The sequence below is a fragment of the Gopherus flavomarginatus genome, chromosome 6 (genome assembly GCF_025201925.1).
Source record: "Gopherus flavomarginatus isolate rGopFla2 chromosome 6, rGopFla2.mat.asm, whole genome shotgun sequence".
Lineage (NCBI taxonomy): Eukaryota > Metazoa > Chordata > Testudines > Testudinidae > Gopherus > Gopherus flavomarginatus.
This window is the reverse complement of record NC_066622.1, coordinates 121,341,715-121,368,750: the sequence shown is the minus strand read 5'-3', so window position 1 is coordinate 121,368,750 and position 27,036 is coordinate 121,341,715. Positions and strand designations below refer to the sequence as shown.

At 42.4% G+C, this 27,036-nt stretch overlaps 1 protein-coding gene across 12 annotated transcripts in view; it reads left to right on the top strand.

The window, feature by feature from the left end:
- The window catches only part of TACC2 (transforming acidic coiled-coil containing protein 2), a 235,694-nt gene that overhangs the window by 53,886 nt on the left and 154,772 nt on the right, over nucleotides 1-27,036 (top strand). For 9 of the 12 annotated variants that reach the window (XM_050958909.1, XM_050958915.1, XM_050958910.1 and 6 more), the window contains exons 5-6: nucleotides 8,283-8,420; nucleotides 20,311-26,250. In XM_050958909.1, coding sequence (XP_050814866.1) covers nucleotides 8,283-8,420; nucleotides 20,311-26,250 — 6,078 coding nt within the window. The remainder of the gene's footprint in view (nucleotides 1-8,282; nucleotides 8,421-20,310; nucleotides 26,251-27,036) is intronic. The other 3 variants (XM_050958906.1, XM_050958914.1, XM_050958913.1) reach the window with 3 other exon arrangements.

Below are 27,036 nucleotides of genomic sequence, written 5' to 3'. Positions count from 1 at the left end.
ATCAATGTAACCACTTCCAAATCCCTAACAAACATGCAGCATGTTTTTTGACAAAACACTAGTTGGCTGTCTGAACTGAGAAAGATTTAGAGAGAGGCTGCTCTGTGGGTCCTCTGCAACATACATCATGGATGGTCAGGTGGAGCAACCAATTTAGTTCTGTGGCTATACATATGGGGCTGCCATGCCCTGCTCACAGCCCCCTGGCTATTACTATTATTATTATTATTATTATTATTTATTATCATTATTTATTTGTATTCTTGTAGCACCTAGGAGACCTGAGTCATGGACCAAGACTCCACTGTACTAGGTCCTGTACAAACACAGAACAAAAAGAGCTTACAGTCTAAGTATAACACAAAAGACAACAGGTTGATATTGACAGACCATAGCAGAATCACTATATGGGAGGGAGCTGTAAGTCAGTTGATCTCACCCAGAATACGGTGCTTTTGTAGTGTATTAGTATACTCATTCTGGGAGCTATTATCTCTGTTTCCAGAGCTTATGAGAACTTGGCCCTTTGTGCTGTTTATTATAATACCGAGGCAAATTCAATTTAATTTTAAAGAGTCTTGCAGAAATAATGAGAACTGTCAAAAATTCCTCTTAATGTAATCAGTATATCTTATAACATATGATTACATTAGTAAGATGACTGTGAATTGGAGTTACTATACAAAAGTCAGGTAGTAGCAAATATGTTTTAACAGGAATTCCCTTACAAACACAAATTTCTCAAAACTGGTTCCTGACTCAGCAAGAGCCAAATAAAATAATCCAACGCTGTAAAAACAATACAGTATCTCCTCTCTTAAAGTCATCCCCATTAATGTTGTTTTATTGTTACATTGCTGATCAATTAGAGAACGTGATTGTTTAAAGTTGTGCAGTGCTCCCTTATAATGTTGTTTGGCAGCCACCTGCGTTGTCCACTGCTTGCAGAAAGAGCAGCCCATTGCAGCTAGCTGGTGGGGGCTTGGAACCAGCTAGACTGGCAGCCCCCCATCAGCTCCCCGGCTCCCCTAAGTTCCCTATGCAGCAGCTGCCCGGCAAGCTGTCAATTGCTGGCAGTTCAACTGTCCTTCCCCCAACTGCCATGTGCTGCTCCTGCCCTTTGCCCAGGAGCTGCTCCCGGGAGCCTCCTGCTTGCTAATGTCAGGGTGTCCCTGTCAAGTATAATTCCCAATTCTGGACCTTAGCGTCCAAAATATGGGTACTAGCATGAATTCCCCTAAGCTTAATTACCAGCTTAGATCTGATAGGCTGCCACCAATCAGGAATTTTTAGGGCCTGATACCCTCTGGTCCCCCCAAAACCTTCCAAGGGGACCCCAAGACCCAGATTCCTTGAGTCTCACAACAAAGGGAAATAAGCCATTCCTTCCCCCCTCCCTTCTTCCTCCCAGCTCCTTCCCGCCCTGGGAACAGTAGGAGATCGCCTGATTCAACTTCTTGAATCACCACACCGAGAGGAGTGTTACCTTTCCCCTCACCCAGAGGCAATACAAGCTGCGTGAATATAACACAAAGAGAAAATTTATTCTTCCCTTCTCCCCACCAATTCCCTTGAACCTTAACTAGGAGAAAAAAAATTAAACAGGTCTTAAAAGCAAAACTTTTAATAAGAAAGAGGAACCTTTTACTTTTTTCTATCTCTGCACTTTAGATGGTAAAAAGTTACAGGGTCTTTCAACTATAAACAATAGAAAGAAACTTTCTCCAGCAGAAACACAATTTAAGCTACTTCCAGCAAGTACACATATGCAAATGAAAAAAAAACAAATTAAAAGACTATGACTGCCTTTTCTTACTTACAATTCTGAATAGATAAGAGACTGTAGCAAGGAGATTGGCAGAAACCTGGTTGCACCTCTAGTCCCGTCCAGGACCCAGAGAGAACAAAGCCAAACCCAAAACCCACAAACAAAGCTTCCCTCCACAAGATTTGAAAGTATTTTGTCTCCTGATTGGTCCTCTGGTCAGGTGTTTGCAGGTCACTGTTTGTTAACCCTTCATAGGTGAAAAAGACATTAACCCTTAGCTATCTGTTTATGACAGTCCCCCTCCCTCCTGCCCCCCACTTACCCCATCTCTATAGAGTTGGGGGGGGGAATAACAGGGCTCAGGATGGAGGGAACTTGCTGTCTCAACTTGCTGATCTGCTTAAAAAGGCAATGTACTTCTAGTGAGGTCAGCATACTTAAAGGGGCAATGTGCGTCTCTCTCACTCACACACACACACACAGAGGCTGTGTCACTGTCTCTGTCTGCCATGCTGTCTCCCCTCCCTCCATTTGTGCTGCCTTGTAGAGTGTGAAGCTACATTAGCAGCGTGGGCTGAGCCAAGTGCTAGTTCATCATTTAGCAGTAAGGCATTCCCTGGGAAATAATCCACCCTCTTCCACCCTCTGACTTCACCACCTCAACCAAGCTTCACAATGATCATTCCTGTGTATAGTATTAAATTGTTTGTTTAAAACTTATATTGTCTCTGTGTGTGTGTGTGTATATGTATATAGTCTTTTGTCTGGTTAAAAAAAAATTCCCTGGAACCTAGCCCCCCCTATTTACATTAATTCTTATGGGGAAGTTGGATTCGCTTAACATTGTTTCACTTAGGCCATGGCTACACTAGAGAGTTGCAGCGCTGGTGAGGGGGTTACAGCGCTGCAACTTAGGATGTGGCCACACTTGCAAAGCACGGCCAGCGCTGCAACTCCCTGGTTGCAGCACTGGCTGTACACCCAGTCATGCCATGGGTGTAGCGATTCCAGCGCTGGTGATCCAGCACTGGTCAGCAAGTGTGGACCACACCAGCGCTTTTATTGACCTCCGGGGTATAAGGAGGTATCCCAGAATTCCTGTCCACAACAAACCGGAAGAAAGGGAGAGCTCGGAGTTCAGCCAAACTGCTTATTTAAAAAACAAACACAGCTCCTGTTTGCTGAGCGAACGGAGGCAGGCAGGGGAATTACTTTGGAATGTTCACAGCTGTTTGCTTGAAGAGAGAAACAGTACGCTCACACGGCAGAGGGGGAGGGGGAAGTCCATGTTGAGCAGATGCTTATCTGGTCTGACGGCTACTTAGGAGTACATAATTTGCATTTAGTGAATGAGAGAGGGGTGGGGGAAGGGGGTCAGAACTTTTAAAATGATTGAAGGGAGGCACTGTGTGTCTTCCAGTCCTTAGAACTTGCAAGGCAGGGAGCTGAGAACAGTGTCAACTCCAAAAATCCATTCTGTCTGTCTCCTCCACACTCCCTATCACATTCCACCCCACCCCCCTCTTTTGAAAAGCACGTTGCAGCCACTTGAATGCTGGGATAGCTGCCCACAATGCACCACTCCCAACAGCGCTGCAAATGCTGCAAATGTGGCCACACTGCAGCGCTGGTAGCTGTCAGTGTGACCACACTGCAGCGCTGGCCCTACACAGCTGTACGAACACAGCTGTAACTACCAGTGCTGCAGAACTGTAAGTGTAGCCATGGCCTTAGTCTCATTGTTCAGGAACACAACTACAAAGTTAAGCGAGGAGTTACTGTACTGCCCCAAACTATCCAAGATATTTTGCTCATCTCTTTCTTCTTTTAAGTAATGATACAAATTGAGAATGAGCACAAAACAAATCACTATTGTCATGCAGCAAGCTGGATTTAAACTCTCACAAGCACAGACATTAAGGCTTTGTCCCCACTGGCAAGTGAAAGACAAAACTTTTGTCATTCAGAAATGTTAAAAAACCACCACCTAGAAGACACAAGTTTTGCCGATGAAAAGTGTGGGTATGAACAATGCTCCTGCACACAATGCTAACACCGCTCATTGGGGGTGGACGTTTTTTGTCAGCGGGAGAGCTCTCTCCTGTTGACAAACAGCGACTACACTGTGCGCCTTTTAGTTGCATGGCTGTAGCAGCACAGCCGCGTCGCTGAAAGCTGCATAGTGTAGGCATAACCTCAGAAGTAAGGCTTTGTCTACACTGGAACCTGAATGACAAAACTTTTGTAAAAAAAACACCTCCCCCGAATGACACAAGTTTTGCCGATGAAAAGCATGGGTGGGAACAGTGCTCCTGCCGACAAAGCTACTGCCGCTTGTTGGAGGTGAAAGATTTTTGTGGGCGGGAGAGCAGTCTCCTGCCAACAAGCAGCGGCTACACTGCAGTGCCTTTCAGTGGCACATCTGTAGCAGCACAGCTATGTTGCTAAAAGGTGCATGGTATAGATAGCCTAAGGCTATCACTGACAGCTTTTAAAGACGGTAGCCAAGGGAACCAGCTTTATAGCAAAAAGGTTCACCCAAGGGAGGCCAGTTTTAAAATCTGTTTGGTTGCTGTCTTGTGCCTGTTGTTGTGTTGAAGGCTTTAAAATTCCATTGATTATCATGATTCAGTGCACACAATATTTTACAGAAAAAGAATCATACCTCTTACTTTTGATGAGTTAAGTCCGAGAGAGTCTGTGACAAAACTCCGTAACACACTCTATTATCTGCCCTGGAGTATCATTTAAATAGCAAAATTGGCAAGCAACATGAAGAAACGTCAGCAGTCAAAACTGGTTTTAATAAAGTTTCCATCAAAATTAGTTGTATAAATAAATAGACATAGTTCCTGTGGGACAAATTCCCACTTTTGTTCTTTGTAACAAAGTTAAGTTGATGAAGTGTTGCATTTTCTAACGATGCATGAATGAGTCTCTCCCATGTGGAATCACTTTAATATGATTGACCGGGTCTGTACATAAAAACATGTTCTTTCTTGGATTAGTTCCTGATATCACACACAGTGTCTATACTGTATGCATCTTCAAAATCAATGAGGCCCCAGATGTGTCATTTACACTAGTTTGGCAAAATTAACTCAAGTTATGATGTAAACTTCAGGAGGAAGAGACTTTCTCCTCTTTTTATTATCATGGTTAACACATACCACATGCAGCTATGCAGATTCTTTCTCTCCTATATACAGTCTCTTAGCCAGTTTATGCTTGGGTAATCATTATACAGTACACTTGCTTCGGATAACTAGTGAAAAATTTGTTGTAAATTATTTTAAACATGTTATAAGTTATCATTTGATGCATTATGTAGGCACTTCCTGCCTCATCTCTTTAATTTCCTGTTTCTAAAACTCGGTGTACTTTAGGGTCAGAGAGGGAAAGAAATTGGGTTGGATGGGGATTTAGTAATTGCTGGCACTATGTTTTTGCTAGCGTGGTACCTAGCACATTTTTAAAGCCTACAGGTATTATAAACTTGTGAAATGAGGGATATATATTTGAAACTGCATCTCCATGCCACACATCCTTTTTATTAGTGGTGCTCATGAGAATTGAGAAGAACTGTTTGTACCCACATCTATAAAATAATTAACTTCCAGGATCTTTAGCATGTAGTAGTTCCTCCTTGCTCTCTCTGCTGCTTCATTCCCAGTTCCAAAGCATTATTGTGACATTTATTTTCTCTTGTCAGTTATCAAAAAGCACCTTTTATCTTTATACAGTTTCAGCATTTATACACTGTTAAGAAAACCACATACAACGCCCCACTACAATATCTATGTGTGGGCCCTTTCAAGTTCAACTCATTACCAATTATGTAACAAAATTGGAAGGTCAGTGGAAAGATGGTATTTGTAATTAAAACATGGGAATGAGAAATGTGTTCTAGTCCCTGCTCAAGGCTTGTCTACACGGTACAGCACTGCACACTATGTGGGTGTGATTTCTACAGGGCCGCTGCAACCATTTAGGGTGGTAGGATTTGGAGGGCGCCATTTTCTTCGGCAGTGACCGCAGCAGCTGGATCTTCAACCGCCTCGGTCGCCGCCGGCATTTAGGTGGAGGGAGCTGGGGCAGGGAAGCGCGGGGAGGGCTGCCTGCAGCAAGTAAGGGACAGGGGCCAGCACGCAAGGGAACTTCTCGTCCCAGCTCACCCCTGTCATGCTTCCTCCCCGAGCACATCATGGCCGCTTCACTTCTCCCGCCTCCCAGGCTTGCGGTGCCTAAGCTGGTTGGCGCCGCAAGCCTGATAGGCAGGAGAAGTGAATCAGCCATGGTGTGCTCGGGGAGGAGGCTGAGCAGGGGTGAGCTGCTTCACTTCTCCTGCCTCCCAGGCTTGCGGCACCAATCGAGTTAGGCACTGCAAGCCTGGGAGGCAGGAGGAGTGAAGCAGCAACAGCGTGCTCGGGGTGGAGACGGAGCATGGGTGAGCTGGGGTGCCTCAGGGCGGAGTGGGGGAGCTGCTGTGGGGGGAGCACCTCAGGGCGGGAGTGCGGGGGGGGGGGAAGGGGAGGGCACAAGGTGGAAGTTTCGCCTAGGGCGTGAAACATCCTTGCACCGGCCCTGGATTTCTAAAGTTCGCTGACGTGTTGTGCATTAATTGGTCCATGCAGACTGAGCTGGTGCGTACTAAAGGTTCCCTAGTGCACTTTAACATAGTGCTGAAACAGTTCTATGTTAATGCATACAAGGGAGCGCTTAATGCACACTATTAGGGTCTACATGTTAGCGTTAGAAATCACACACCCATAATGCACTATACTCCACGATATAGACAAGCCCTCAGATGGGTCAGCCTGGGCAAGGCACTGAACCTCTCTGTGCATCATTTTCTGCATCTGTAAAATGGGGATGGTAATACTTTATTAACATGAGTGTTGAAAGGCTTAAAACGTTGATATTTGTAAAGGAGTTTGACATCCTCAAATGAGTCCTTAAGGTGGAAAATGTTCTAATCTAAAGAGCAACAGCTGATACTTCAGAAAGTTTTAATCTCTGCATAGTTCAGCAGTGAACTGTAGGCTAACGTTATTGTTGCATTCTTAAAGAAGATAGCTGGGAGCAATGCAAAAAGTTCAAGCACAGTAAATCATCAGGACTCCATCCAAGAGTTCAGAGAAAACAAATGGATTTTCAAAACAATTTTCATGACATTTTCCCCTCTCTCCCATTTTTTTAAAAATTTGAAACTTAATCAGAATTTTGAAACTTGATATATTTGACCAGACTTTGGTTTTATAGAAAAAAATGAAGGGGGAGGGAGTTTGCAAATATCATTTCAAATTTTTGGGGAGCTTGGTTTGTTTAAATCTGAAAAATTTCAACCAACTCTTGTCAAAATGATTTTCAGATATTTTCTAAACTACATTCACTATGGGCCAAATCATCCTGCTGTCCTCCCAGTTTTTGTCATGGAGAGGATGAAATGAGAAGGTAAACCTGCTCAAATGGCCGTATATCTGTTTGAGGGAGGAAACTGAGTTTATCTGCATAGCAACATTTCCCTCCACTTTTCAAAGCCCCTGGAGGGCCCTCTACATTAATTCCACATAGTTAGAGAACTCCTTGAGGTTGGAAGATGTAGCTAGGCAGGAGGGTGTGTCCAGAAATGTTCTCAGCAGTGTCATCTCCCAGCAGACCTGGAGAGGAATGCTGTCCTTGCGATTTATGCGAGTTTTCATTCTTCTGCTGCAAACTTCCTCGGAGTACACCTCTACCTCAATATAACGCTGTTCTCAGGAGCCAAAAAATCTTACCGCATTATAGATGAAACCGCATTATATTGAACTTGATTTGATCCGCCGGAGCGCAGAGTCCTGCCCCCCTGGAGAGCTGCTTTACCGCGTTGTATCTGAATTTGTGTTGTATCGGGTGGCATTATAATGGGGTACAGGTGTATTTTTTATTCCAGCCATTCAGATGTGAAAAGCCACTGCAGCCAGTCTGCAGATAGGTCTTTGCCACTATGTGGGGACAGAGGAGACCTGGGAAGTTTCTCACAGGATCTGTCCCTTATGGGTTTTTCTAGAGACCCACAGATCTCAGGACATCTTAGAAGTGGAGTTTTGTCCTTCTGTTGCCTGCCAAACCCTACCCACAAGAGGAGACAATGTGTAGGAAACAAGGCTATCACATTTTCTGCTTAACTATGACCTTCCTGTGGCTTTTGATGGGTTAATGAATGATCTAGCTACTATAAATATGGTGAGATTTCTCATAAATATACAGAAATCCAGTTCACATGCTGTAAAACATATGGGCTAAATTCTGCTCTCAGTTTTTTGCATCGACTTCAGTGGAGTTGCTCTGGTGATAACAAGAGCAGAATTTGATCCTGTCAACGTACTAATTTCAAAGGTTATCAGGAAGAATGTGATGATATTTTGAAAATGTTCTATAAAACCTTGATAGACTCTTGTTACCTTGAGATAAATAACAACAAATATATTTGTAAAAACTCAGGTAGTGAGTTTTTCTCTTTTTCCTGCTCCAGTTCTGGCAGAGAGAGCTGGTCACTTATATCTGATTTCAAGAAAAGAGAACCTCAGCAAGGAGTTGGGCCCCATAATCTTCTTTTTGCTGGTCTGGATATTAGTGAAGATGCAAGTTCTCAGATCCCAGCTATAAGCAGGTATAGAAATGCTAAGTGTGAATGAAAAATAACAGAATTCCTTCAGCTGACATGTGATGTGAGTGTGAGATCTTACATTAATATCAGCAGTTTTTGTGTGTGGGCTTTCTAAACGAGTTCATTGAAGAAGCAAAGGATTATCAACAAATTGCTTTGGTTTAAAACTCAATTTGATACACTTGACCAGTTTTAATTATGATTTAGAACCCTCAGTGCCAAGAAGTACTAAAATTTCATATTCTCCTTCCATCATCCAAAGGCAGTTTATTTAATGGTAAACATCGCACTTTTTTGGTATCTTTTCATCGTCTGCAATGCCAAGCAACCCCAAATGTATGCTTTGTAGTAGCTAGTTGAGACAACTTGACATTTTGGTATGGAACATTTTGATTTTTTTTAAACTAGTGGGATGAAAATTTAGGAAAGAATAGTTCTTGTTTCAGAAGACATCCTGGATAGTAGAGGGTAATTTGGGCAATAGAACTTTCAGTAGCCCCCACTTTTTAAATTGCTGGCACACAGCCAGTTATGTTTTGTTTAAACTATTACACCCTGGCAAAATTGAAACAATGACAATAAAAGGAAGAGACTTGATGTTCACAAATATTTCAGACTCCAGTTTGTTAATTTTAAACTCTCATTCTTTCATACTACTTTAATCACATCTTTTCCATGCATGTGGATAGACCTAAACAGAAAAGCTGTATAACAATCTGTAAAGTGTTTTAATACTCATTGTGCATGGCCTGCATTCTCCTGTTGGAATATCAGTGTGTAACATATGGAAAAACCCATTTTTACTGGAGAGGCATTTATTTTCAGTATGCAAGGAAAGGTTCCAATTTTAGATTCTGTTTCCCTTTTATAGTACTAAATATCCTCTTTAACAGCAATTATTCTTTCCCCACCATTCATCTCTTCAGATGCAGTAGACTGTTGGCAGGGCTGGCTCTAACATTTTTGCTGCCCCAAGCAAAAACAAAGAGCGCCGCCCTGCCCCCCGAGCGTTGGGTCGCCCCAGTCCCTGCCCCCCGAGCGTCGTGCCGCCCAAGTCCCCCGCCCCCCTGAGTGTTGCACTGCCCAAGTCCCCGTCCCTCCCAAGCACCGCACTGCGCCACCCAAGTCCCCGTCCCCCCCGAGCGTCGCGTCGCACCACCCAAGTCCCCGCCCCCCTGAGTGCCATGCTGCTGAAGCCCGCTCCTGCCGAGCGCCGTGCCGCCCAAGTCCCTGCCCCCCCAGCATGGCGCCGAGCCTCCTAAGCCCCGCCTCCCCCCAGCGCTGCCCGACCGAAACAAAAAAAAACAAAAACAAACCCCAAATGCCGCCCCATCCCAAGGTGCCACCCCAAGCACGTGCTTGGTAGGCTGGTGTCTGGAGCCGGCACTGACTGTTGGCGAATTGTTAGCCAATCCCAAACTTTGCCTTAGCCTTGATGTAACTAACACATAGATAGTTCATTTCTCCCAGTACATGCACAATGGGGACTCTGCTCACACCTCCATTGTACCATCTTCCCAGGGTTGAGATCTGTATGGGGAAAGTGGGCAGGGTGGGCTATTGGTAGTGATGTGGGTGGGGGTCAGGACACACATCACACCCCTGTAGGCCCCATGAAGTTTGACCAGGAAAGGTAATACAAATCAAGAGCATCTCTTTAAGAAAATCTCAGTAGCAGCCATGGCCAAGGGAGGCCTTAGTATATGCTCCTTTGAAGCCTGCTGTCAGGAGGGCACCAGAGCCCTAGAGCAAGTGCTTAGGCAGAAGGGTCTGCATGGATGATCTTAGCCTCATGCTAGTCCTCAGTGATCCAGACAGATCCTGTGGGCAGGGCCGTCCTTAGGATTTATGGTGCCCTAGGCGAGATTATTAAACTGGTGCCCCCGTGGCTGTCTTGCTCTTAGCAACACAAACATAAGCTTACAGTATTGGAAAACTTGCCACAAGCATGTTATTAAAACCAGTTTAACTTAATTAAGCACACTGTAATGCTGTTGGACTAGCACTAAAGAAGTAGCACTATAGAAAAAATTCTGATTTGACAGAATGATGCAAATAATATCATTTTTTTAATTTGTCAACATTTTATTGGAAATTTATATGAAGAGGTATTGAAACAAGGATTAGTTTTTAATTAAAAGCAATCTTTCTGGCTTTTTTGGCTGCAAAATCAGTAATAATGTCATCGTATGACAAAGACAAAGTGATGTCTTGTTCGATTGCAAGAATAGCAAGACCAGTCAAGTGTTCCTGACTCATTGTAGAGCGGAGATAATTTTTAATGAGCTTTAGTTTTGAAAAACTCCATTCTCCTGATGCTACTGTTACAGGAATTGTCAGTAGAAGACGAGTGGCAATGTAGACATTAGGATATATGTCAACAAGTTTGCTGGTATGAATAAACTGTACAATGTCCATCATCCATTTTGCATGTGGCAACAACTCAATTATTTGTATAGTTCAAGTCCATTTAAATCAAAACTATCACCGTGCTTCAGGAGGCTTTCTAGGTCAGGGGTCCCCAACGCGGTGCCCGCAGGTGCCGCGGTGCCCCGGCGCCCATAGGAGCCTCTCAGTGCACTCACGTACTGGTCTGAGGACGAGCATCTGCCGAAATGCCGCCAAAATTCAGCAACATTTCGGCGGATGCTTGTCCGCTACCACGGTCCTTCATCCGGTGCCCGCCAGACGAAAAAGGTTGGGGACCACTGCTCTAGGCTCTTGCACTTTGTCATTAGTTGCTCTTGTTTTCCTATTTCGTTGAATTTAGTCCCGCTCAGCCTGCTACCAGCTGAGTGAATGGAACCCCAGTCGACAGTGGGTTGAGTGGCTCAGCCGGGGTCTCAGCCACCAGCCTGCTCAGCTGCTGCCAGCCTGGGGTTCCTTGGGGGTCCCCAAGCCAGCAGCGGGTGCTGAGTGGGGCTGGTGGCCGGGACCCTGGGTGCCAATGGGGCAGCAGCCGGAACCCCAGAGCAGTGGCGGGCTGAGCTACTCAGCCCACCGCTGCGTGCCATCAAAAATCAGCTCGCGTGCCACCTTTGCCACGTGTGCCGTAGGTTGCCGACCCCTGCTCTATACATTAGTAAGGAGATGAGCATATTACAGTTGTTGGAGGGCTCTGTTTAGCAGTAACAGGGCTGTAGGAAAGTCAGTCAACATCTTTTGTTTCTCTGATAAAAACCGGCCCACTCCCTTCCCCATACCAAACCTGTCACTAATAATTGTCAACAACTTAATTTTCTGTTTTTGGCTAAGATATTGATTTAAAAAAAATATTGAAATTGAATTCAGGATTGTTAGCAAGCATTTTTGGCAAACAAAGTTGTTAAATGACACTTTAAATGGCAACACAGTACTGCTTTCATGCTTGGCTCACCCCCCAGCCTGCTGGTCCAACAGCTGCAGTAGAGGAGGAGATAGGTGGAAAACTGCAGGACCCCAAAATCCACCTCTTGGGGTGCAGAGTGGCAACAGCAGCAGCAAACCCTCAGGTCCAATCACACGCCAAGAGGCACCACCGCTAGCCCAACGGACCATGGTGAAGTTAGCACAGCATCTGAGCTCAGGGACGGGGCACCCATGGAGCCACAGCAGCTCATCCTGCCCTGTGCAGCTCCCCCCGGATGAGATAGATCACTGCCAGCCCGGGGGAGAGACGTGCTCCCCAGCTAGGGTGACCAGATCCAGATGTCCTGATTTTATAGGGCCAGTCCTGATATTTGGGGCTTTGTCTTATATAGGCACCAATTACCCCTATCTAAGGTGACCAGACAGCAAGTGTGAAAAATCAGGACGGGGGCGGAGGGGTGGGGGAATAGGAGCCTATATAAGAAAAAGACCCAAAAATTGGGACTGGCCCTATAAAAGTGGGACATATGCTCAACCTACCCCAACCCCCTGTCCTGATTTTTCGCACATGCTATCTGGCTATCCCCAGGCCAGCCGTGTGTGACATTCCAATCCTGGCTGCTTGCGAGGAAGTGAGTTACTTTCACTTTCATTCCTCAGCAGGTAGCCAGCCAGTCTCCTCTCCCCCCCAGCGCCTCAGCAACCCAACCCTGCTGGAAGGGAGGGGGAAGAGAGAGGTGCTCCGTGGGGGGAGGGAGAAACAGTGGGGGTGCTCTGTGGGGCAGAGGGGAGAAGAATGGATGTTATGGGGGACAACAAAGGATACTGCCAGAGCCGCCGAGCCTGCCTCACCTCACACCAGGGGAAAGAGTCACACTCACAGGTGATTTCCTTCCCTCACCCCTTCCCAGAGACACCAGCAGCCAATCCCCTCCCTCAGTCCGTGCTGCATTCGGCTTTCTCTAGGACCCAGCAGCCCTGCTCTTACACGCTCCACTGCTTCCAGTCTGTTCAGGCTCTGGCAGAGCAGTGCCCCCAGACCTAGTGGTGCCCTAGGCAGCTGCCTATTCTGCCTATTACTAAGGACGGCCCTGCCTGTGGGATCCTCAGTTTGGAGATCAGCCCTGTGCTATAAAGAGTTAAGCACCAGCAGGAGGTTTCAAGTTGCCATGCATCCTGCACGACCTTATTCAGTGCCACATTTTCTGTGGCTCTTATGCTGTCTCCCACACAGAGGCTGGGGACGAGGTGCTGTGACAGAGAATTCAACCAGGCTAGATTACAGCGTCATGAATATGTTGTTAACTAACAAAAAATAATTTATAAAGTAAATGAAGTTATCCTGAAGCCTTCCTTAATCACCATTAGAATACTGTAGGTGGTAAAACAAGTTTTGTAACTTGGCTGGAGTCAGGAAGTAGAACTACACAGCTAATAGTTTGGGGATTGTCTCTTAACTTTCCTGAAGTGTTTACCAAGGGAGGTCTTCTCTTGAGTCTTTGGTTCACCTTTCTTGTTTTCCCATCATCCCTGTTGATTACATTTAAATATTTAACCCAATACAGTTATACAGTAAATATCCCAACAACCAGGTCAACATAGGGAGTTTAATAAATTACAAAGCAGTCCACTTCTGTCACAGTATATTCTAAAAGGTGTAGCAGGCTGCATACTTTTAACTTTTGTAGTGACAGGGATCTTTAAATGTTCGACTGCAAGCGAGCTATATTTCTCTGCACTTCTGTCTTATGCAAAATAACTTTATTATTATTTGACACTATAATTTTAAGATAATGTTTATATGTTTGAAACTTTAGGCCCAATCCTGCAAAGACTCAAGCATATGCTTAACTTGAAGCATTTGAGTAATCCCCACTGAGCACATTTTAATGCAATGGGATTCTCACACGTTTAAAGTTAAACATGTGCATAGATCTTTGCAGGATTACAGCCTGATGTATCTTTCGCTGAATGCAACAACTAATTTTAGCATGCCTTAAGCTATACTGAAGCAATGAAGACCTTCTTTATGTTCTTTTACACTTTCTCATTTGCATGTACCTGTGTTTCTCATTTTAAATATTATCATTTGGTATGAATTGTCTTTTAAGAATACCAAGCAAAAACAGATTATGTACAAAGAAAGACCAAGAAACCCCAGTAGAGGATGTACATTTATTTTACATTTGTAAAGGACTTTCAGGAGTATAGCATCTTTTAATCATACCACATTACTGAAATAATGGAAGTATTATATATATATATATATATGTATATATATATATATATATGTATATGTATATATTATTCCCTCCTTGTAATTACTGATGAATAATATTTTTTCACAGAGGTTGGATTATAGCCAGGAAATATGTTTTTAACTCCTCTATTGCAGCCCAAAATAAAAAATTAAGACAAATTGGCATATCGTAGAAGAAGACATAGAGTAAGAACTAGTTATCTATGTTGTCAGTACAACATATGCTATCATTGTCAGTTTGATTCTGTGTAGGATACACTTAAGGTTTAAAACTTATATACAAATCATACTTGTCTTTAGGGTGACCATGTAGCAAATGTGAAAAATCGGGATGGGGGTGGGGGAGAATAGGTTGCCTATATAAGACAAAGCCTCTAATATTGGGACGTCTGATCACCCTAGTTGTCTTATTGGCATTAATAAGATAGGCAAGATTTTACCCTTAGACCAAACGCTAGGGCCATAAAGGGATATTTGTGTGCTATAATTCATACACAGTGTTAAATAGCCTGGCTTGCAGATTTTCAAGAAAAAAAAATCTGCTCTGGTGAATGAGTCTGCTAATTTAGCTCTTGAAAATAGCTGCCCACATGGCATTAGACAGATCAAGAACTCTCAAATCCATATTCAAGAAAATGAAACCACTCCACACTTGTTTACAGATGTTTGACTTTACACAATGTGGACTCTGCAAATATCAGTCTGTTGTGATGTCACAGGCATTTGTCAGGTCTCCGAGAACTCCAGTCAGCAGTGGGACTCTATTAGAATTTATGCCCTTGACACTTTTTCTTTATCTGAGCCTGAGTTCTTCATTTCTGATTCCCTACGATTAATCTTTTTAACTACTGAGCTGTTGGATAATTCGGTTCATAATCTGGGGTTAATGCGTTGGCAACACTATTAAATGACATCGATCATTATATAAGTGCCTGTAAGTGCCATCATTTTCCATACCTCCCAGTTCTCAGTCTTATGGGAGTGAATTTTTGCCACCCCTGAGCTACGTAGCTAAACTAACCCAAGTTTTAGATGAAGACCAGTCCTTAGGCGCATAACAACTTCCACTAAATAATTTCTTTAAGGAAGAGGTGAACTGCTAAGGGAACAAAAATCTAAAATGAAAATTGACTTAATCCCAGATATGTGGTGGTTGCCCCACCTCCCCCAGCCAGGCAGTGGGATGCATTTAGCACAGAAATAAACTTTTATTATTTGAAATTATTTCCTTTCTTAGTGAAATCCCGTTGTCATATTCTGGTTTGCTGAGGGTATCCTTTTGTGACATCACTGATACCAGATATCTCATTGCCATTCATATTGCCATGAATGTCACTGAATGATACATTCCGAGGTCTTTTTAGAGAGCTGAAAGTGCCAGGAGTATTTCACAGTGGAGAAAATATTTTTTTAAAACCTCTTAATGTTATCAATTCACTTTGTAAATTAATACTGATTGATTGGTTCCCTGCAGCTTGGTTAATAGAATTAAGCACACATTTCTGGTCTTGACTGTGATTTTACTTTTGAGTTGTAGTTCATCTTTAAGACATGCAAAGCCAGGTGGCTGGCCATTTAAAGTTATTGAGCCTTGAAAAGAAACCAGTCTTGTAAAAAACAAATCTTGGGAGTTTTGGGGAAACTATTTTGTAGTGTTTAGCAATAGGGTAGTATCCTGGAACTTGCTTATAGGGAAGTAATTTGTCCTACAGGACAGTTTCACAGTACAAAGAGAGAGATTTTTACTACAGCTGCAATAGCAGTTTGCACCTTGTAGTGCATTACAACAATCTGAGGTTTTCATTCTACTTCACTAGTCACATAAGGCTCAGTGTGGTATAGTAGTGGATAAATGTAGACCTACTACAAGCTAGGCAATAGTGAGTTCTAACCCGTTTTGGCACTGACTCAAGGCATGACTCTGAATAAGTCACTTCCCCTCTCTGCCTGGGGTCTTCCATGTGCGCAGTGGAGAAAATAATACTCACCTACATCACAGGTATTGCAAGGATTAATTCGTTAGTGTCCAGTCAGAGTTGCCACTTCTGAAGTACAAAACATGAGGTCAACCTGGATGATCCTGAACTTATAAAACTGGAACGTTTGCAATGTGTACTGAGCACTCTTACAGATTTCCCAGACATCTGCCTCAAAAAAAGGATGATCCTGGGAAAACCTGGACAGTGGCATCCTTAACTCTAATCCATGCTCATTGTTGCAGAAGATGCTCTGCATTTCAGAGGAAGCCAGGCCTTCAAGTTTGTCCAGTGCTTTGAGCTTGTAAAGCACAGTATACCGTTTCTAAATACAGTAACTCCTCGCTTAATGTTGTAGTTATGTTCCTGAAAAATGCAGCTTTAAGCAAAACGATGCTAAGCAAATCAAATTTCCCTTTAAGAATTAATGTAAATAGGGGAGGGTTGGGTTCCAGGGAAATTTTTTTCACCAGACAGAAAACTATATATATTATATAGATATACACACAGTATACGTTTTAAACAACAATTTAATACTGTTCACAGCTATGATGATTGTGAAGGTTGGTTTGAGGTGGTGAAGTTACAGGGTGGAAGAGGGAGGGATATTTCCCAGGGCATGCCTTACTGCTAAATGATGAACTAGCACTCAGCTGAGCCCTCAAGGGTTAACAGGTTGTTAATGTAGCCTCTCACACAAGGCAGCATGAACAGGGAGGAGGGGAGACAGCATAGCAGACAGATAGACACACACTTTGTGTGTGGGAGAGAGATGCACACTGCCCCTTTGAGTAAGCTGACCCACTCTTAACTGCATTGTCTTTTTAAGTGGATCAGGAAGTTGACACAGCAGCTGCTGCCCCAAGCTCTTTCTGTCTCTCTCCCTCCGTGTCCCCTCTCTGCTCTATATGGAGAAGGGGTAAGCGGGGTGCAGGAGTAGGGGGGAGGGGGATACCCTGACATTAGCCTCCCCCTTTTTCCATCTGCACAGCAAGCAGGAGTCTCTGGGAGCAGCTCCAAGGCAGAGGGCAGGAGCAGCACATGGCAGTGTGGGGAGGGACAGCTGAACTGCCTGCATTTGATAGCCTGCTGGGCGGCTGTGCCACAGGGAACTTAGGGAAGCAGGGAGCTGATAGCGGGGCTGCCAGTCCACACTGGTTCCAAGCCCACACCAGCTAGCTGCAATGAGCTGCTTTTCCTGCAAGCAGTGGACAAAGCAGGCAGCTGCCAAATGACCTTAGAAGGGAGCATTGTACTATTTTAAACGAACATGTTGCCTAATTGATCAGCAATGTAACAACGAAACAACATTAACTGGGACAACTTTAAGTGAGGAATTACTGTATTATATAGTGAGTTTTACTACCTCCGAATTCATTATGAGCATGTTTCTGGCAGATATAAACAGTTGGTATTTTCCTACGCCACACCAAATCTTCCCACCTGCACACTGGTTTCCAGTCTTTCCCAGCATCCTGAAATTTATGGTGTATTTTTAGTGATTTTAAGTAGGGCTGTTAAGTGATTTAAAAAAATTATTGCTATTAATCGCGTGATTAAAAAAATTAACCACGATTAATTGTAATGTTAATAATAGGATACCATTTATTTAAATATTTTTGGGTGTTTTCTACATTTTCAAATATATTTATTTCAATTATAACACAGAATATAAAGTGTACAGTGCTCACTTCATATTTATTTTTATTACAAATATTTGCACTGTAAAAAAAAGAAATAGTATTTTCAATTAACCTAAAACATGTACTGTAGTGCAATCTCTTTATCATGAAAGTTGAACTTGCAAATGTAGAATTATGTACCAAAAAAACCCTGCATTCAAAAATAAAACAAAGTAAAACTTTAGAGCCTACAAGTCCACTCAGTCATATTTCTTGTTCAGCTGATCGTTCAGACAAACAAGTTTGTTTACATTTGTAGGAGATAATGCTGCCTGGTTCTTGTTCAAAATGTCACCTGAAAGTGAGAACAGGCTTCCTCACGGTATTGTTGTAGCTGGCATCGCAAGATATTTACATACCAGATGCGCTAAAGATTCATATGTCCCTTCAACCATCATTCCAAAGGACATGCATCCATGCAGATGATGGGTTCTGCTCAATAACAATCCAAACCAGCGTGGACTGATGCATGTTCATTTCATCATCTGAGTTAGATGCCACCGGCAAAAGGTTGATTTTCTTTTTTGGCGGTTCGGGTTCTGTAGCTTCCTTATTGGAGTGTTGCTCTTTGAAGACTTCTGAAAGCATTCTCCACATCCTGTCCTGATCAGTTTTGGAAGGCACTTCAAATTCTTAAACCTGGAGTGGAGTGCTGTAGCTATCTTTAGAAATCTCACATTGGTACTTTGTTTGTGTTTTGTCAAATCTGCAGCGAAAGTGTTCTTAAAATGAACAACGTGTGCTGAATCATCACCCAAGACTACTATAACATGAAATATATGACAGAATGTGGGTAAAATAGAGCTGGAGACATACAATTCTCCACCAAGGAGTTCAGTCACAAATTTAATTAACACTTTTTTTTTAATGAGCGTCATCAGCATGGAAGCATGTCCTCTGGAATGGTGGGCGAAGCATGAAGGGGCCTATGAATGTTTAGCATAGCCGGCAAGTAAATAGCTTGCAACGTCGGCTACAAAAAATCCCATATGAACGCCTGTTCTCACTTTCTGGTGACATTGTAAATAAGAAGGGGGCAGCATTATCCCCCATAAATGTAAACTAACTTGTTTGTCTTAGCAATTAGCTGAACAAGAAGTAGTACTCATGTGAGGTGAATTGAAAAATACTGTTTCTTTTGTTTATTATTCGTACAGTGCAAATATTTGTAATCTAAATAATATAGTGTGAACAGTGTGCACTTTGTATTCTGTGTTGTAACTGAAATCAATATATTTGAAAATGTAGAAAAACGTCCAAAAATATTTAATAAATTTCAATAGGTAGTCTATTGATTAACAATGCGATTAATTTTTTTAATCATGATTGATTTTTTGAGTTAATTGCGCAAGTTAACTGTGATTAATCATCAGCCCTAATTTTAAGTGAAATGAATATGGAGATAAATCATAGAAAATATCCTATTTTCTTCTACACACACACTCTCAATCTTATTCTCTTCATTTCTTCTTCTTCAGCCTTTCACTGAGGGGGAGAAATAGCTATTGCAAGCAGTTATCTCTTATATGTATTGAAAAAACAAAACAACATATCAAAAAGGCCAGACAAAGGGCTTGTCTACATTACCCGCTGGATCAACGGGCAGCAATTGATCCAGCAGGGTTGATTTATTGTGTCTAGTATAGACGTGATAAATCGACCGCTGAGCACTCTCCTGTCGACTCCGGTACTCCACCGGAGCGAGAGGCACATGCGGAGTTGATGGGGGAGCATCAGCAGTTGACTTACTGCAGTGAAGACACCGCAGTGACTAGATCTAAGTTTGTCAACTTCAGCTATGTGAGTAACATAGCTGAAGTTGCGTAACTTAGATTGATCCCTCCCCCTAAGCGTAGACCAGACCAAAGTGTGTATTATTGCATGACAATGCTGGTTTGTGGGCAAAAACCTTTGGCCTCATGACTAGCCTCAACTGTGCTTAAATGCAGTTTTATGCAGTAACACAGTCATTTCTTGAGGCCAGATTTTGCAGACCCTTATTACCAGGTGCAGCACTTATTAATATCACTAATTGCAGTGAAATCAATGGGACTGTTGTGCTCACAGAAGTAAGCTCTACACCCAGAAGTAAGTTTTTTAACAGATGAGGCCCTTATTGCTTAATTGAATAAGATCAAGAAAAGCACAACAAAATAATGATGAAAATGATGATTAGGGACATCAGGTCCTTTAACCCTAAACAAACATTTCTAGCTCCACTGATAGGTCTATGCTAGAAGAAACTGCAAAATTGAGGATTTTTGTTATTTTTTTTTGTCCAGTTCTCTCTTTTATAATTTTTTTTCATGTTTTTCTGTCAGCATTTTGGAGGGAAAAACATAGTAGTGTAGGAATTAAATTATTAATACCAAATCTGTGGCGAGGTAAAAAAAACATAAGGCAAGTATGATGGCTAGCAGACAAGGCTGAGGAAGTATATTTCAGTGTCATGAGTTTTTGGATCACTATAGAGGGTGCCGCTGATATCTTGCCTCTTGAAAGCAGATTGTCAAGTTTTCAATGCATGTACTGCATGGCTTTGAAACCTCAGTGGCATGAATTGTTTTTATGTTTTGCTCCACTTTCTTTGCTGATGTGAAACAACTAAACATTTCCATTGTTGGCAGCAGCAGCAATGAAGGCATCAGTAGCCACACTGCTGAAGGTTTATCTCATCCAAATTCATGTGCAGTGTCTGCAGAGGTGACGGCACAGAGTAATATCCTGCAAGAACATGGAGGACAAACTGGTTCTGACTTATTGATACAGGCTGCAGAAGCAAAGGAGAGAAGCCTACATATCTCCATGCCTTTAGCAGAATGTGCCAAAGAATATGTCACAGCAGATCTCACGGACAACAGTGATGATTTACCAACCCCAAAGCATATTGACCTTGTGCCTTCCCCAAACACTGTGGATGACAAAGAAATAGGAACAGCAGATGCTATATTTGTGGACAGTGGCCCAGAAAGTGACAATATTGCTGCCTCTTCTATCAAAAAGAGTGAAAATGATCCAGAAAACACAAACTTAGAAACTAGTCCGTCTGCAGAAGCTACTTTGACACAAGGAGTTATACAAACAAATTCATGTGAATTAGAACCATTATGGCAGAGTGAACAGCTGGATTGCAAGAGGGATTCGCATGCTGTCTCATTACCCCAGGGTAAAGAAGCAGGAGATTACTTTACCACTCAGGAGGCCAAGCAGGGGCCAGGATTTTTGGAAGTGGGTCATAAGGAGCAGACTATAATACAGCGAGGTGGACAGAAAACAGATGGCACAGAGTCTCTGTTAATGAAAAAGGAAACCTTAATCCTAAATTATCCCACAACAGGAGGCTCAGACAGTGAAAAATATGGAGCAGTTGTGAATGTTCAGTGTTTGGTTGATAACCCTGAGTTCAGTGATGGCAACAGTTTATGTAGAGGAGATATAACCACAACTAAAGGGAGTGACCCAAACCTACATCTCTCTGAAAACAATGGAAAGCAACCAGCAGCTTTAAATCCAGGTTTGGCTTTTAACCCTTCAGACCTGTTCCTGGTACCAAAGACAGAGGAACTTTCAGGGGAATCTGTGTCTGCAAATGAACACCACGATCCAGTTAAAAGTAAAGCACAAAAAACAACTTCTAAGACAGTGGAGCCCAATTTTGAAAGAGAGCCTCAAAAGGTGAATATGTTTGTTAGCACTGAACCTTTCAATGTGCCTCTGTTGCTTAAGGCAGAGGGAGAGCAAAAAACAGATCTCACATCTGAAAACACAAAAGATCAAGACAGCATTAATGAAACAATAAAAGCTGATACCGTGTTAGTAGAAAATATCCTTCTTTCTGATGTAGAAAATGCTATGAATTCCAACAAGGAAGATTCCATGGTACATGAAAGATTGGCACTGGAAAAATATGTATTAGATTTAACTTGTGGGACTAAACCCACAGAGCTGAATCTAAAAGAAACTGACATTGAAGTACCTGCAGAAAAAACTGAAGACTCTATGGGCAAGGACAGAACAGAGGAAGTGCAAATTATAGCAACCAGTGGATCACCTGGAGGGTTAAATGAGGCGGAAGGGATACTATTGAGCTTTGATAATAGCAACAAGCAGGACAAGAAGGATGCCAATTGCAGGGGTGATTTCAAAGAAATCAGCTTTTCAGACAAGACTTTAAAAAGTGACATAAATGAAAAAGCTGTGGAAAAGCATCTGAATTCAGAGAGTAACTTGAAAGCAGCTGAAGATAATTCACTCTGTTTCCAGTGTGAACCTGAACAACAAATGAGCAAAGAGAAAGCAATTGCCACCCACGACTTGTCCTCAAAGTGCAGCTTTCCACTTGTGGAAACTCCACAGTTAGCCAGGGAAGAATGCCCTCTGAGTTTTGATCATTTTAACACTGACACAGAAGACAAAACTTTAGTCTTGCTAGGCTATAAAATGACTGAAAAGGTTTGTTCAGTTAATGCACATGGTTCACTGCTTCTGCACTCTCAGGACAGTAATATTATGCAGGCTAAGCAAGATGAATGCTGGGAACACACTTTTGCTAAAGAAGCTGTATTGGAGTCAGAGTGCAAAACTAAGCATCAAGAAATGTTTCAAAGCAATGAAGGGTCTGAAGAAAATGTACTAACTCCCGAATCAGAACTTGAACATCAAGGCTTAAGTGAGTTGATAGGAACTACTGACTGTGTTGCACTACATAAAGCAAAAATTCTGGAGGCCTCACGTATTTGTGAAAGCAAAGAATGGAACAGACAAGTAGCGGAGGTGCCTAATTGTGATCCTGCGTGCGTACCTGTAACTGTTAAACAAAGCAGTGCTGTAGACATTGAAGAAAATAATGAAATTAAGCAGGAGGAATGCAGAGCTGAAGTGGAAAGCTATGTAGATGATAAAGATTTGGCACTGAAAAAGGAATGCACATCTGACACACCAAAGCAAGTTCAGCAGGAACAAATGGCTGCAAAAAGTGACAAAAGTATGCAAGTGGCACATTCTGAAATCTCTCAAGCATCAGCAAATACTGAAGAGTTCAGTCCCCAGCAAAAGCAGTGGCGTTTAGAAGAATCACATGATAGCAGCGTAGCTGAGAATAAACAGCCACCCGAGAGTGACAAAGATGGCTCTCCAGAGACCCTTAAAAGCTATATTGAAAAAAAGAAAGAAATGGCAGATGTTTCAATAACTCTTCCACAAACAGAGCAGAGAGAGAGCCTGAACTTTGCTGCCAGAAAGAGTCAACAGCACATTTCAAATATAGGATTTGAAAAACACAAACACCACAGCAATCTGAATACTGTCACAAGTACTGATGAACAGGAACATAAAGAAATGGCTCAGAAAAATGAGCATTTAGTGGAGTTAAGTTATCACAGTGACTGTCAGGACCCATGCAGAAGCAAATCAGATATGTCTCTAGATATTACAAGCAGCCCTCAAACAGCACCTTCTGTGCTAGAGCCAGAGCCATTCAAATATGATCCCGACGCAGTGCCAGGGGAGGACTCAAATAAAAGTACTGCTAGCATGAAAGGGAACATGTGCAACACTGAGCATTTGCAGAATATTTCTGATCTGAAGGTCGCCACTGTGCAAGACTGCACTCAACAAAATAAAACTGACCTAGAGGCAGAAGGAAATCGCTTCAGTAGGCAGATCTCTAGCAAGCCCAAGCAGGATAATAATTCTTTGATCTCAGCCAGTCAACATGAAGAAGCATGTCAAGATGATGCATTTTCAAAAGAATCTGACACAAATGAACAGCCAGACAGCATATGTAAGACAGCAGAGAATACTAATGTAAACAGTGCTGGTGCTCCTGACTGTATTCCAGGGGCGCAGAATTCAATAAGCGTCACTGATATACCACAGGCTTCACTAACTGATATTGAAATAACATGTTCTGATGATGACTCTGAGGAAAATATGTATGAAAAAAACAAGAATGATACTCAAATACCTAGTTCAGAAAACAAAGAAAAAATGCAAACGGTGGTGAAAGGCTCAGTTCTAGAAACAAAAAAGGATCTGACTTCAGACAGTGAAATCATCCCAAAAGTTGAAAATATAAAACTACATTTTGAAAGGGACTCTTCTATCATAGAGACAAACAATCAGAAAGTAGATGTGAATTCAGATGCAAAGGAATATCCTTCTGCATTACAGGAACACACGGAATTGGCTCCCAGCAATGCTTCATATACATTAAACTGCCCCAAAAAAGCTGAGAATGAGCATCTGCCTGCTAGCTCTGAAACAGAAGAATTCCCAATTCTTTCTGCATCGACCTTTGCATTGGATCATCATAGTGAAGCTAGCCAGCAGCCTGAAAACTGTAAGAATGATGGTACTGTGGGTGTGTTACTAAATAATAAGCTGGTAGTTAAAACGTGCCAAAATGTCTTAGAAGTTGCTTCTGATTTGCAGAGTACAGCTGATGCTACCGTACCTGTGCATTTAAAAGACATTTCACCAGGGATAATAAGCACAGCTGATCAAAACAGCACTGAAGCAGCACATTTAGAAAATACTTCCATGAAAGAAACAAGTATTCCTGGCCAAAGTTTCCAGTGTGAAGGAGAGCGTATTTCGCCAATATCAGATTCTGCTGATGCAGGGCAGTTTGCAGGAAACTTATCACAATTTAATTTTGAGAAGTTAAAGAAGGAGATATCTGCAATTAAAACTAAGGGAACAAAAAGTGATGTAAACTTCAAAGCACAGCAAAGTGACAGTTCAACGGAGCCTCTGTTCAGTCTTCCTAGCCTAGGAGAGAGGCTGCTGAGTCTTTCATCTGCTGGTAAACAAGAAGGATGTAATGAGGAAATTGCAACAAATATCTGTGTAGATGACAAGTACAGGAAGATCTTAGAAAACTCTGGAAGTGCAGAGAAAACTGAAAATGTTTTGAAAGAGAATAATAGCATAACCAAGACAAAAATAAATATTTCCAAAGAGACTGCAGAAAACTGTGAAAGGGAGAATGATGTTCTGAGTTCCAGGACCTTTGGTGCTGGTGCCAGCTTTCCTGATTTCAGGGAGCATCTCAGTAAAATATTTGAGAAACCTATGCGCAACGCAGTGAATACTGAATTACCCCAGCTTTCATCTGAAATTTATGCAAGCAGTGGGCAAAGTCCCGTGGTTAAAGGTATACCAGTTCTGCAAAGTGCTGAGAACTTTTCAGAGCCTAACACAATAGGTGAAGGAGTTAATGGAAGCATCAATAATGCAGGACAAGAAAATGACTCAGAAATAGAGAGAGAAGAGTTGCCTTTGGATTCTGCGATTTTTAGGAAAGTTCCCAAAGAGAAGGCAGCACAGCAAGAAGACATGCTCAGAGAACTAAAGCTTCCAGAAAACAAGGAACATAAACAGCCAGGTACCTTTTCAGAAAAGAAAATTTCCGAATTGGATGGTTCTAAATGTGTTGAACTGCCTCTTACAAATTTAAGAAAGCTGGACAACAAAAGTGGCAGCACAAAAAGCAGTCAGATGGAAAGAGAGGAAGGTACACGTACTAGCAGTGTGAATCTTGGAGAGCCTGTGGACCAAGAGATAGAAAAGCTGAAATCTGCTTCATCGGATGGGACCGAAGCTGCAAACTTAACTGCATCTTATCACAATAAGGACCAGCCCACAATTCCTGGGACCTCTTCAGAAGATGCAGGCACTGTTCCAAAGAATGATTTAGAAAGTGCAGCCATCCCAGAGGCAGAGGAATGTAATTTAATTGTACAAAGTGATGCAAAATCAGAAGATCTAATATCTTATGAAAATCAGTGTCAGGACTTTATGCCAAATCAGCAGAAGAAAAGTAAAGACTGCGACCCAAGCACTGTCAATGGTACCTGCAACGTGTCAGCATCAACAATTGTCCAAGGAGACATCTTCAAAGCTGAAGTAAAAAGAGGTGATCTTTGTATGTTGTCTGATGAAGTCCAAGAGAAATCCACTCACAATAATCTTGTGCATGAAATTAAGTCTCAGGATGACACATATATGATGCTGGATGCTTTGGGAAGTAGAAAATGCCTGGAAATATTAGGAAATCTTCAAGATGCACAGCAGGGAAAGGAAGCAACAATACATGGGTTAATAGATAACTTTAAAAATGAACTACGCCATGATGATCATTCCCAGGCTGACTTTAAACATGAACTCAGCAGTGTGACTAAGGGGGATATGAAGGAAGAAAGTGACACCATGTTCAGCACAGCAGAGGCAGAAGCTTCTGTATGTGGCAATGAGCAACTTGGAGTCATCCCTGAAACAGGTATTACAGGCACAGTATTAATTAGTGAAGCAAGCATTCAAGATCAAGGGACAGAAACAAAAAAGCATTACTCAGAAACTGTTACAGGGATGGAGCCTGAATCGGATTTTATAAGTACAGATTTTAATGTTGCTTCTGAAAATCAATGGAGCAAGATGCATTCAGAACACGACAGCTCACCGCTGGATGCCAAAGGAAAGGTACCAACCCTTTCATTTACTGAGCCTAAGAAACATGACATCAATGAACTTCTGGGCATGGTTACTGAAGGATTCCCTACAGAAAGGTACTTATTTTAAATTAATTTTGTGAGACAGAGTTGTCATTGTCCTAGGGTTGCAGAGGGATAAATTTTAGACACATAAATCTGTTGTTTGTGGTGCAGATTTTCAGATGGTCATGGCTACCATTGACTCTTAACCAAAAATTGGTCTAAGTGGAAGAAATTTTAAATAGCTTGTAAGGTCTAAATATAATAGAAGTGACCTTTTGGGATTTGTAAAGACCTTGATCTTCAACAGCTCCATTGACCTTTCCTAATTCTTAAACTCCTCTGTAGTGATTCTGTAATGACCCCAATTTTCACACTGCATTGCCTAAAGTTAGCAAAGCAAAGTACACTTAGAAGCCTTTAATGGGTGTGATTTAGTTTAAAAACTGGGCCTGCAGTGTTTTCAGACTGCAATCTGAAAGTTAAAAAACTCAGCTACCTTACAACCTTGATTACTCTAACCTCCATTATCTTGACCCACTGTTATTCAAAACAGTCCCATTCCCTGATATATTGAATATTATTTGTATTACCATAGCACCTAGGATCCCCGGTCATGGAGCAGTGCCTCACTGTGCTAGGCTATTGTACAAACCCAGGACAAAGAGATGGTTCCTGCCCCAAAGAATTTATAGGGTATGGCTATACTTGAAATTTCAAAGCGCTGCCGCGGCAGTGCTTTGAAGTGTGAGTGTAGTCAGAGCGCCAGCGCTCTCCCAGCGCTGCACGTAAACCACATCCCTTACGGGTGTAGCTTGCAGCGCTGGCAGCCGCGCTGCAGCACTGATTACACTGAGGCTT